The 12,827-nt window shown below is 47.1% G+C and overlaps 1 protein-coding gene across 2 annotated transcripts in view; it reads right to left on the bottom strand.

Annotated features, from left to right (window-relative positions):
* Positions 1–611: 611 nt before the first annotated feature.
* CGREF1 (cell growth regulator with EF-hand domain 1) overlaps positions 612–12,827 on the bottom strand; it is a 17,698-nt gene continuing 5,482 nt past the window's right edge. The window contains exons 1-6 of one of the 2 annotated variants that reach the window (XM_029938111.1): positions 3,541–3,558; positions 3,144–3,227; positions 1,984–2,055; positions 1,835–1,905; positions 1,563–1,687; positions 612–1,338 (exon numbers count right to left, since the gene is read on the bottom strand). In XM_029938111.1, coding sequence (XP_029793971.1) covers positions 892–1,338; positions 1,563–1,687; positions 1,835–1,905; positions 1,984–2,055; positions 3,144–3,220 — 792 coding nt within the window. In that variant the 5' untranslated portion in view covers positions 3,221–3,227; positions 3,541–3,558 and the 3' untranslated portion in view covers positions 612–891. Of the gene's footprint in view, positions 1,339–1,562; positions 1,688–1,834; positions 1,906–1,983; positions 2,056–3,143; positions 3,228–3,540; positions 3,559–12,827 lie in introns of those variants that run through there. The other variant, XM_029938110.1, reaches the window with a different exon arrangement.

The raw sequence follows: 12,827 nt of genomic DNA, 5'->3' as shown, positions 1-12,827 counted from the left end.
GCTTCAGCCACAAATGTGCCCCAGGATACAGCGTTGCTGTGCCTGAGAGTGACCAGGACTGAGGGCATATTGGAATCAGCCTATTGTCACATGGGACTTGGGGCAGGGTGTGTGAGGCCACAGAATGCAGTCTGGCACACCAGAATTCAAAGCTGCCACTTAATTAGCAGTGCCATCTTGGGCACAGTACTGAATTTGGTCTTCCTCAATTTCCTCACCTGTCAAATGGAGCTAATTCTGCCTGGTCATAGAATTTTTGTGAGGGTACAGTCAGCATATAAAATGTCTGGCATGATGGCCGCTACGGACCAGGCTCTCGGTAGGTGGTAGTTCTTGTTAATATTTTGGGCTGGGCACATGCAGGGTGGTGGGGAAGACCTGCTCGGAGCTGCAGGAGGCTGCTGGGAGTCTGAACACCAGGGGAGGGGAGGAGGGGCACCTGGGCCCCAGAGAGAGGCTGCACTCTCTTCCCCAGCTCGTCTGCGGCTGGCCATCCTCAGCACCGTCCACCAACACGGGGAAAGCTGAAGCCCCGCCAAGAGGCCAGGCCAATTCCAGCCCTCGGTGTTCCTGAAGTCAGGCAGGCAAGACCAGCAGGTAGATGGCCTGAGTGCGTGAGTTCATTCAGTTCTTTATTGGCGGTCTGGGCCCTAAAGCCACCCCTCAACTTAGGGTCTCCCTGAGCTGCACAGAAAGACCTGCCCCTACAGGGCCAGCAAGTGGACGAAGAGGTGGGCCTCATTCCAGCACGAGTATGGGCGTGCACGCACGTGCACACACATGCACGCGCACGCGCGCACACACACACACACACACACACACACACACACACACTGGGGCTTATGTTCTGGTACCAAGGCTTCTAGGGATGTAGACGTGTGTCCTCAAAGTTTATATCTCATCATTCTCCAGTTGAACAGCATGAACTTCAACCTCATTTGGGGTGTTCTTAGACTCCGGTGCCCCCCCTGGAAGTCCCTCTGCTTCCTTCCCGGTATCCCTGGCCTCTGCCTGGCCTATAGCCTGGGCTCCAGGGGCTGGGGCTTCTCTTTCAGCCTCTGCCTGGCCCCCAGCCTCCTGTACAGTCTCCAAGGACTCCCTTCTGGCCTCTCCCTGTCCTCCATCTTCTCCTCTAGGACCCAGGGCTTCCTGCGTTTCTTGTCTTGATGAGCTTTTAGCTAACAGGGACTGCCTCCCAACATCTGGTGACCCCAGAGGCTCTTTGGGCTCTGCGTGGCTAGGGGCCTCTCCTGGGAAGTTGATGAGCTCTGCAGGGGTCATGAGCCCATCCCCATTCAGGTCCTGGGTCTCCAGCACCTTGTCCACCACGAGGATCACCTGTGGAAGCACACAATTGCCGTGGAGTCTACAGTCCACAGAGATGTTCCCAGGAGCCCTGACCCTCACGACACCCCTCTGCATCCCTGCCATGCAGGGCTTTGAGCATTTCTTTTATAATGCATTCACCAGAAGAGTCATGATGAAAAACCCCAAAGTCCCAAGAAGCTGTGTCTCCTTCACGGGGAGAAGCCGCCGCCCCCACCCCAGCCAGCAGGGCTTACCGGGTTGCCAAAAGGAAAATCAGCAGCTCCAGGGGCCAGAGCTGCGGTCAACATGGACAGCAGCTCCAGGCCATCCAGCTGCCCGCTCTGGTCATAGTCGTGGAGGGCAAAGAGGTAGAGGAGAACTAAGGGGGAGAAAGAAGCTGGATCAGAAGGGGCCCTGGGGACAGGTGGAGGAGGCAGGAGGCACCTGATGGCCGGGGATCGGTCCTGGCTCTGCCGCCCTGAGCCCCCCACCCCCCACCCACTGGCCCCAGGGCCCAGCTCCTCACCCTGCTCCCGGTTCATGTGTTCTGGCTCCTCTTCCATCTTCTCCAGTCCCTGTAGGTAGTTCTGCAGGAGCCTGGCAGAAACACAGGCCATAAGCCCCAGAGAGGCTGGTCCGCAGAGCTAGGCCTGCCCCCCAACCCAGCCCACTCACCGAAGCTGCTCCTGGCCTGGCTGGAAGGGGTTGCGCAGGGGCTGCTGCTGCTGCTGTGGGTCAGGATCCGGCCTGGAGGAGGGGGAGAGAAGGGAGAGCCTTGCAAAGAGCCTGTCTGAGGATCCAGCCCACCAGCCCTCCACTCGCAAGCTTTCTGTAGAGTTCTGTCCCCAGACCCGAAGAGCATTGTCCTCTCAAATTCCCAAAGACCTGGTGGGGAGGAGGCCCTTCCGGTCTCCGAAGCAGAAGCTTACTCCCTCAGACTGGTTTTTTTTTTTTTTTTTTTTTTTTGCAAATTCCTAAGTGAGATGTTAAGTGAAACCCCAAGTAAAGTATCTGGTTAGACAGAGGCCAGATGAGGCCACACCGAGTAGATATAAGTTGGAGATCCAAGAAAACAGTGAGCGGGTGGCCAGACAACACAGACTGTGGTCGCCTCTCTACGTGGGTGCCAGGCCCCAGAGGACAGGTCTCCGCCTCGGCCCCAAGGCACTGCCCAGTTTTACGCAGACCCAGTTTGTTCTGCGACATGGACATATTTGTTGGTTTTGGAGTTTCGATCTCCCCAGGGTCTCTTTCTCTGGCTTTAAAGCTCACGATTCGTTCCCAGCTCTGGATGGGGCTGCCTGTTTGCCCAATCAGTCCAGACCTGTGAAGCCACATTGGAGCAGGAGCCACTGCAGGGGCCTTTGTCGCTGCTGCCGGTATTGCTGCAGCTCCTGTGTCTGTCCCTCCACCGCACCCAGCGTGTCCACTGGGTCGTATTCATACCAAAACCCTGGAGAAAGGGGCTCACACAAAATAGAAATGCTACACTAATGATCTCAATGTCTTTGGCATTCCCACTATAGGGTCCTGAGAAGCGGACCGCAGCCCCTTCCCCGGCCCATATGCCACCTCATGCCTCACACCCCGTGGGAATGGACCCCCTGGATCCCAGACGAACTGACCCCAGCGCACATGTACTGAATGCCACTCTGTGAGGGGTGCTCTAACCCGCACAGAGCCTGCAGTACCTGGGCAGGGGGCGGGGCTCAGACACAGAGGTCAGGGAGCACCCCCCCACCCATCTCCTGCCTTCCAGGGGGCCCACCACACCCTCAGACTCCCCAGAGGCTCTCCCTGCCCCAGCCCACGGCCCTGTGTTTGAATCCCATTACCTCACAGTTCCATCCTTGGGCGCGGCCTGACCCAGGGGCAGCAGCAGCACTAACAGTCTCATTGCCAAAGGTAACATCCTGGAACTGGAACGAGGAACAGAGTTAGGGAGTCAGGGGGAAGGGGTGTCTGCCTCGGAGTGGAGGACCGGTGGGTTAGGCAGGAGCACCTTCTCTCCCTGCCCCCATCTGCAACCCAGGTGACAGGACTCCTGCTCAGGGCAGAGGGAGCCCCTGTGGAATTCATTCAAAATGAATCTCACTCTGGACCCCATGTGGAAGGTGCCTGAAGCAGACCAGCTGTGGGGGACGCAGCAGTCAGGGCAGGAGGCCCCCCCCCACACCCAGCCCCCTCTCCCCCACCAGCCCCTGGGGTGCTCAGAGAAGGCCATTTAAGTACATCTAATCCAGTCCAGTCACTCATTTTGCAAATAGAAACTAGCTTAGAGAGGTTAAAAAAAAAAAAAGGCCAGATCAGAAATGCAGAGGGATACAAAAAGACCAAGACTCACACAGAGGAAGATTGTTAGTTTGTATTTATTAAGACTCATCCAAGAACAAATCAAAGAAGGCTCAGTCTCCCTGCCACAGATCTAAACTCATGTAGGGACTGAAGCAAATCAGAGTCAAACCAACAATGGCCCCAGGAACTATTCACTAAATGCAGTTAGGAAATCCCAATATAAAGGAAAAAACAAAAACTTCCCTTTAGACCTACATTGTATAAGCACACTGGCAACACTATCCCATGGTTGTATGAAAACAGTCAAACAGAGGAACAATCCATCAAAAGCACAGAACATGAGGCTTTCTGATTAGTCCCAGGTCTGTGTCATATTAATTTCTGAGGCCTGAGACCCTATCCCCACCTCTAGGAAGACAAATCACTGGGTGCTTGACAAATCACCTGGGCAGAGGACCAGGAACCCTCTGAACCCCACTGACCCCTCTGAAACACCCTTCTGGCTGGCACTGGATTTTCCTGGAGAAACGTTTGTAGCTTTCATCAGATTCTCAAAGCGCTCCATGATTCTGACAAGGTTGAGTCAAAGTTCTGGCAAGGTTGGACATCAACTTCCTAAGAGATGTGGGGTAGAGCAGGTGGGCATCGGGCCAGTGGGAAGCTACCTGTGGGCCTGGCTGGAGCTGTGCAAGCAGAGCTGCCTTGAGGAAGAAGCAGTAGAACATGGAAGTCTAAAGAAGATAAAGCAACTGAGAGGCACAGAAACTGGCTTTAGTTTTCTCTGCACACATGGCCCCTACTGGTAACAGGAGTCTACGTAGTTCATTGGTGTCCATACTCCCCAGTGGCCACATGTGAACACGGGCTGGCAGCATGGGTCCTGGAGCTTCAGGTGTTGCACCCCAAAGAGAAGACAAGTCGTGGGTCCATCCAAGAGGGTAGTGGGATCTGAGATCTCCGTATCACCTGAGGGCCCCTCAGGGGTCCGGATACATCTCAGTGAAAGGGTGGTCTCCAAGGATATCCAGACCCCCTTGTCTGAGAGCATGAGAGTAAATGTTCCAAAGAAAGTAATGCCAAAGCTGGATAAAAAGAGAAAGTATTTTTCCAAATGCATTGAGTTGGCAAGAAAGAAAGAAATTCTGAATGCAAAAAGCCTAGTGAAAACGGTAATCCTGGGGGGAAAGTGAGCTTGAAATCAGCTTTGCCTTAGAAGTGTCTGCCAAACCAATTCTGGGTGAACTTGTACCACCAATCTGAGTGCCCTGTGCAACAGAGGAGCCCAGAGATAAGGCCTGGGCCCCCCAGTGTGAGAACATTAATAGGAGATTCCCTGCGTAGTTGAGATTCAAACAGCCTGACTCCACCTAAGGGTGAACAAAAAGTAAGTGTGTCACAGTGAAGGGCAGCACAAATCTTGCCAGTCTTGACCTTGGTGCTGGGTAGAAGGGATGAAGTCTTCCCTGAGAATTTGAAACAAGCCTGCTCTAATGTGGGTGCCTGAATTAATGCTATCTCTGTGGTTCAAAAACCTAAAGCAGATAATTTAATTTTTTAATTTATTTTTTTTAATTTTTGAGAGACAGAGAGAGACAGCACGAGCAAGGGAGGGTCAGAGAGAGAGAGGGAGACACAGAATCTGAAGCAGGCTCCAGGCTCTGAGATATCTGTCAACACAGCCCAACATGGGGCTCGAACCCATGAACTGTGAGATTATGACCTGAGCCGAAGCTGGACGCTTAACCGACTGAGTCACCCAGGTGCCCCACATTTATATTTTAAGTGATACCTGGCTGATAGTACCTCCAGTTGACTAACAGAGGAAATTATACATCTTGTCCATGAAACACAGCTCCATTCCCAGCCTCAAAGAAATTCCAATGGTAGGGTATCAATGAACATGACCCTATAGCCAGAAAGTCATAACCATACGAGGAAATAAGACACTGTGAATGACAGCCAGCTAACCAATAGTGGGTGAAACCAGATTTGCAAAAATTAAAGACCTTGGAATGATCATAGAGAATATAAAGTATATTTAATATGTTTCAAGAAAGTATAGAGAAGTCTGAAACCATGTGAAAGGAATATGAACATCAAAATGACCGAGAGGATTTGAAGAACCAAACATAACTTATACAACTATAAAGAGAAGATTGATTTTAAAATGCAGTGAGTGGGGTTTCTGGGTGGCTCAGTTAGTTAAGCATCTGACTTCAGCTCAGGTCATGATCTCGTAGTTTGAGCCCTGCATCAGCTCTGTGCTGACAGCTCAGAGATTCTGAGTCTCTCTCTCTGTGTCTCTTTCTCTGCCCTTCCCCCACTTGCACTCTCCTTCAAAATAAATAAATAAATACATTTAAAACAAGCAGTCAGAAAGAAAAGGTAAATCACCCAAAAGGAAGAATAATTAGACTGACAGCTGATTTCTTAACAGCAAGAATGATGCCAGATTACAGTAGTAAGTTAATACATTGAGAAAGGCAAGCAGGGGAGATTGCGATTCTAGAATTCTAGTCTCAGCAAAATTAGCTTTCAAGAATGACGTGAAATAAAAACAATTTCAATAAACAACAAATTAGAGAATATGCCACTAACATTCCTCCAGTAAAGGAAACTCCAAGGGATCTGTTTCAGAAAAAAGGAAAGTGATCCCAGAAGGATTTGAAATGCAGGGGGAAATGATGAGCAGAAAAGAAATCAGAAAGTACTTGGGAAAATATAAACAAACAGACTGACAACTATGTTAATAAAAGAAGCGGAAAAGGCGGTGTGAGCTACAGCATTGGACAACATTAAGATGTAAGGTGACGGTGGCTGTTTGGGAAGAGAGTAGACATACTGAGCCACTTTGTTAAATATGCATGGAACAGTTTTCAGGATAACCACTAAAAACATAGAAATGGAATGTATGACCTCAAACCACCAAAGGAAAAAATGAATGGACTTTTAAAAAAATTCAAAGAAAGAAATAAAAAAGACAAAAGAAACTAAAAAAAATTAAAAGGAAGGCAAGTAGAGGGGCGCCTGGGTGGCTCAGTCAGTTATGCATCCAACTCTTGATTTCAGTTCAGGTCATGATCTCACAGTCTTGAGACTGAACTCAGTGTTGGGATCCGTGCTGGGCATGGAGCCTGCTTAGGATTCTCTCTCTCTCTCTGCCCCTTCCCTGCTTGAACATGCATCGGCATTCTCTCAAAAAAAAAAAAAAAAAGGAAGACAAGTAGAAAGTATAAAATAAGATGGCAAAAATATATCTAAGCTTATCAGTAGTTGTAACTATAAAGTATTTAATTTCATCAGTTAAGAAATAGAAATAATCAAAATCCACACAAAACAAAACATGGTTATATGCAATTTTCAGGAGATGAACCTAAAAAGTAAAGACACAGGTTCAGGGGCGCCTGGGTGGCTCAGTTGGTTAAGTGTCCGACTTTGGCTCAGGTCATAATTTCGCAGTTCATGGGTTCAAGCCCCGCATCAGGCTCTGTACTGATAGCTCAGAGCCTGGAGCCTGCTTTGGATTCTGTGTCTCTCTCTCTCTCTCTGCCCCTCCCCTGCTTGTTTACTCTCTTTCAAAAATAAATAAAAACATTAAAATTATATATATATATATAAATATATATATATATATAAAAGACACAGGTTGAAAGGAAAAGGATGGAAAAAGGATATATAAAGCAAAAAAAAAAAAAAAGCAGTAATAGACAAAAGAAAGCTACCATAGCTTTATTGACATTAGACTAGACTTTAAGGCATTATTATAGATAAAAGAATGTCATTACAAAATTCATAAAAATTGAATCCCGTAGGAGGATAACATAATTCTGAACTTGTATGTGCCTAATAACATAACTGACATTAACACCACACACCTAGTAGAATGGCCAAAATCCAGAACACTGACAACAGCAAGGGCTGGCAAGGACGTGAGGTGACAGGAACGCTCACTCATGGCGGCGGGGGAGGCGAAATGGCGCAGCCACTTTGGAAGACACTTGGGCAGTTTCACATAAAGCTAACCATATTCTCGCCATACGATCTAGCAATTGCACTCCTTCTTATTTACTGAAAGGAGCTGAAAAGCTATGTCCACGCAAAAGCCTGCACACAGATTTTTAAAAATGTTTTTATTTATTTTTGAGAGACAGAGAGAGACTGCGTGAGCAGGGGAGGGTCAGAAAGAGAGGGAGACACAGAATCCGAAGCAGGCTCCAGGCTCTGTGCTAGCTGTCAGCACAGAGCTCGACGTGGGGTTCGCATCCACGAACCGTGAGATCATGACCTGAGCCGAAGTCGGACGCCTGACTGAGCCACCCAGGCGCCCCTGCACACAGATGTTTATAGCAACTTTATTCATAATTGCCAAAACTTGAAGGCAAACAAGATATCCTTCAGTAGGTGGATGGACAAATACACTGTGGTCTATCCAGACAATGGAATGTTACCCAGGGCTAAAAAGAAATGAGCTATCAAGCCATGAAAAGACCCGAAGGAATAAATGAATATTACTAAGTGAAAGAAGCCAATGCGAAAAGGTTGTGCGGTCTATGATTCTGACTATATGACATTCTGGAAAAGGCTGCACTGTGGAGACAGTGAGATCAGCGGTTGCCAGGGGCGGAAGGGATGGACAGGAGGAGCACAGGACATTTGTAGGGCAGCGAAACTACTCCCTGTAATACTGTAATGATGGAGACACGGCACTGTACACGTGTGCAAACCCACAAAACGTACAACAAGGGTGAACCCTAACATACACTATGGACTTTGAGTGATGATGTGTCCACGCAGGCTCATGCATCATAAAAATTGTACCCTCTGGTCTGGAATGTAGATAATGGAGTTGTGCATGGGGGGATGGGGAGAGGAGGTATATAGGAAATCTCTACCCTTCCCTCTCAATTTTGCTGTGATCCTAAAACTACGCTAAAAAAAAAGGAAAAACCAATAAAGTCTTAAAAAAATAAACAGGTAGAATTCCAAGGAGCAAAGTCTAATCTGCCATCACGGTGGAGAATTTAATATACCTCACTTAGTATTTGAAAGATTAAGCAGACTAAACATGAGTAAGGATGCAGAAGGTTGAATAAAACATTTAATGTGCCAGAGCTAAATGAACACACAAGAGACCCCCACTTCGATCCCGTAGCAAATCCATGTTTTTCTCTATGCACATGGAATGTTTATAAAAACTGATAGGTAGCAGGCCAGCGTGTATGGCTCAGTGAATATCAAAGAATCTGTCTCCCACTGTGTTCTATGCCTAACATGCAATTACATTAGAAAGCAATAACAAAAATGATGTAAAAAAATCTCACATATATGGAAACTTGGAAGGCACACTTATTATGTGGATCAAAGAAGAAAATCAGAATGAAAACTATTAAATACTTAGAATTGGGTAATACTGGGAAGACACGCATGAAAACAAGATGTGGACTGACTTAAAAGTGTATATTAGAAGAGAGGGCTAAAAGCTAATGAGTTAAAGCTTCCAATTCAAGAAGCTAGTAAAACAACAAACTAAGAAATGAAGTAATGAAAGATGGCAGAAATTAGGAATTTAGGATAGAGAAGAGCAGAAAACCATATACTGGGGTTTTTTAAAAATAATTTTTAAATGTTTATTTATTTATTATTTTATTATTTTTGAGAGAGAGAAAGAGAAAGAGAGAGAGAGAGAGAGAGAGAGAGAGAGAGAACGTAAACAGGCAAGGAGCAGAGGGAGAGGGAGACAGAATCTGAAGCAGGCTTCAGGCTCTGAGCTGTCAGCACAGAGCTCATGAGCAGTGAGATCATAACCTGAGCCAGGTCGGAAGCTCAACTGACTGAGCCACCAGGTGCCCCACCATTGGTGTCCCTTTAAAAGTACTAATACAAGGGCACCTGGGTGGCTCAGTCAGTTGAGCTTCTGACTCTTAATTTTGGCTCAGGTCATGATCCCAGGGTTGTGGGATGGAGCCCTGAGTCGGGCTCTGTGCTGAGCATGGAGCCTGCTTAAGATTCTCTCCCTCTCTCCCTCTGCTCCCCCTTCTTTAAAGTAAAAAAAAGTACTAAATATTTTAAAAGGGACTAATTTAATAGACAAACCTCTGACAACTTGCATTAGGAACAAAGAAAAGGTACAAATAAAATGAAAATGGGGACATAACTACAGAAACAGCAGAAATTTGAAAACTTCTTAGAGGATAGAGCTAATTTCCTAGAAAAACTTAGTAGCAAAACTGATGAAAAAATAAATAGCAAATCTTAATAGTCCTATAACCATTAAAGAATTTGAATCAGTGAGGATTAACCGATATTGCTTGAGGGACTACAAACCTGAAACTTTTCTAGAGAGCAATCTGCAAATACGTATTAGTTGCCAAGAGATTCTGACCCAGTAACACCATCTTAAGGATTACACAGGGAGGAACTCAAATAGGAAAGAAACTACAAAGGTATCTATAACTGTGCCATAAATATTTGTCAAAGAAACAAACAACCTGAATGTCTAACATTTAGGCACTGGCTAAGCAAATCTCATTATAAGACGGAACAATAAAAATGGTAAATACTGGGCACCCGGGTGGCTCAGTCAGTTAAGCGTCCAACTTTGGCTCACGTCATGATCTCACGAGGTTAGTTCGAACCTCACATAGGGCTCTCTGCTGTCAGCACAGAAACTGCTTCGGATCCTCTGTTCCTCTCGCTCTGTCCCTACCTGGCTTTCGCACGCATGCACTCTCTCTCTCAGAAGTAAACATAAAGAATATGAATACCACAGAGTCCTAAGTCTTAAAGGAAAAAATGGACAGATTTGAATATATTAAGGGCTTAAATTTCTGTATTATGAAGGACATGGTAAGTCAAGTACAACAGGACAAGTGAGGACTGGAGGCAAGTAGGGTTCAACACCCCCTGGGCTCTCAGCGGGGAGCTGCCTGCCTCAGCAGGGGGTGAAAGACAGAAATTGCAACAGAAAGTCCATGGAGACTGCGTGGAAATGCAAGAGCTAAAGGGGTTAGAGGGAAGGTCCTGCCTACGAGGCACTGGAGCACCCAGGAAACAATGGCTGAAGGAGGATATGGGTGAATGGGTCGGGTTCTTTATATGCAGAGTGCTGCTGGGTTGGGGGGGGCGGTGTGTGGCAAGGTCCAGCGGAGGGTTCCAGTCTCTAAGGTGGAAGGGGAGGCACATAATGGCTGAGAGCTCCAGCCCAGCCAGAAGAGGCCAGAAGGAGAATGCCAGAAGGTCTAGCCCCTGGGACTGGATGTCACAGAGGACAGCATGGGTAGCACCAGATGTCAAAGACCTTTGTTGACAAAGACCAGGAGGGTGAAGATCTGTAGGGAAGGCACAGATAAATATTGAGTTTGTAGAATGAAGACAAAGTTTATTTACTTCTTTGATATTTATTAAGCACCTACTGTATGTGAGGCACTATCTTATAAGTGAGATGATAGTATGAAGTAGAATTACTTATTCTTTGTTTTTCTTAAAGCTTGCAAATATAGAAGTAGGAAAAGATACAAATGTTAGGCAACGATTAAGAGAAAGAGAAACGCAGAACTATAAGGCAGAGGTGGCACAGCCTGATGTTGGAGGGGAGAGGCCCTAACCTCAGGCTGCCTGAATCCAAATCCCGGCTCTGGAACGCAGAGCTGTGTGACTTCTGTGTTTCAGGTTCTCCATGTGTAACATGAGGCAGACGCCTCATGGGGTGTGGTAAGGGTTAAATGACACAAGATTATACACATCTTGTAAACTCCCATGCCTGGCTGTACAATAATGCCCTCTTCTCAAGTTTTCTTAGACTTCTCTGCAGTGGCTTCACACAACCCCACCACCCCCACCTGGATACCCTCAGACTGTTTTCCACACCCTACCCCACCCCCATCCCCACCCCCATCTGTTTCCTGCCAGGACCTGCGCCTACAGGAGGCACTGAAATAATTTAAATCCCTCCGAGCTGTCCAAACCTATTATCCAGGCTTAATCCGTCGTCATCCACGAAGAGCTGCCTTTTAGAAGAGGACGCTCTGGTGGTGGCAATTCAGGCATAAAGAGGAAGCACCCTCAGGTCTCACTAATCTGCTCACTCACTAGGCCAAATGTGCTGCTTTGACAAAACATGTCTACAAATTCTTTGACACTTCTTCCCACAAAGGATTCAGTAGAATTTCCTCGCAGAAGATCCAGACTTAGCCACTCACTCCTAATGAGTAGCTGAAATGATGCTACATGACTTTCAAGTGTGGGTCATTAAAGGTGACACAGCTTGCACCTGGTTCTGGTTCTCTCTCCTACTCTCTCCCTACGTGCAGATATGTGCCTCTGAAGCCCTGGGCCACCAAGGAAGAAGTCTGGCGATCCTGAAGCTCCCATGTGGGAAGGACTGTGTGGACAAACCACAGAGAGCGAGAGGCCTGAGGCGCCTGGGCTGTTCTGGCCTTCAGCCGCTCACATCCCCGCAGCCCAAGCGGAATGGAACCCCAGCCCACACTGAATAGAGTGGAAATGTGCTTGTCTCCACAGCCCTGCCAGACTGCACAGTCAGGAGCAAAGTCAAAGTCATTGTTTTCATGGCCAATTAATTTTTGACAAAGCAGGAAAGAGTATCCAATGGAAAAAAGACTGCCTCTTTAGAGGTGGTGCTGGGAGCACTGGACAGCAACATGCAGAAGAATGAAACTAGACCACTTTCTTACACCATACACAAAAACTAACTCAAAATGGCTGAAGGACTTGAATGTGAGACAAGAAACCATCAAAACCCCCGAGGAGAAAGTAGGAAACAACCTCCTTGACCTCAACTGCAGCAATTTCCTACTCAACACATCCCCAAAGGCAAGGGAAATGAAAGCAGAAATGAACTCTTGGGACCTCATCACAATAAAAAGCTTCTGCACTGCAAAGGCAACAATCAAGAAAACTAACAGGCAACCGATGGAATGGGAAAAGATAGTTGCAAATGACATATCAGATAAAGGGCTAGTATCCAAAATCTACACGAAACTCACCAAACTCCACACCCAAAAAACAAATAACCCAGTGAAGAAATGGGCAGAAGACATGAATAGACACTTCTCCAAAGAGGACATCCAGATGGCCTATAGGCACATGAAACAATGCTCAACATCACTCATCATCAGGGAAATACAAATCAAAACCACACTGAGATACCACCTCACGCCAGTCAGAGTGGCTAAAATGAACAAATCAAGAGACTATAGATGCTG

This window comes from Suricata suricatta, chromosome 4, assembly GCF_006229205.1.
Source record: "Suricata suricatta isolate VVHF042 chromosome 4, meerkat_22Aug2017_6uvM2_HiC, whole genome shotgun sequence".
NCBI lineage: Eukaryota > Metazoa > Chordata > Mammalia > Carnivora > Herpestidae > Suricata > Suricata suricatta.
This window is presented reverse-complemented; position numbering and strand designations above follow the sequence as displayed.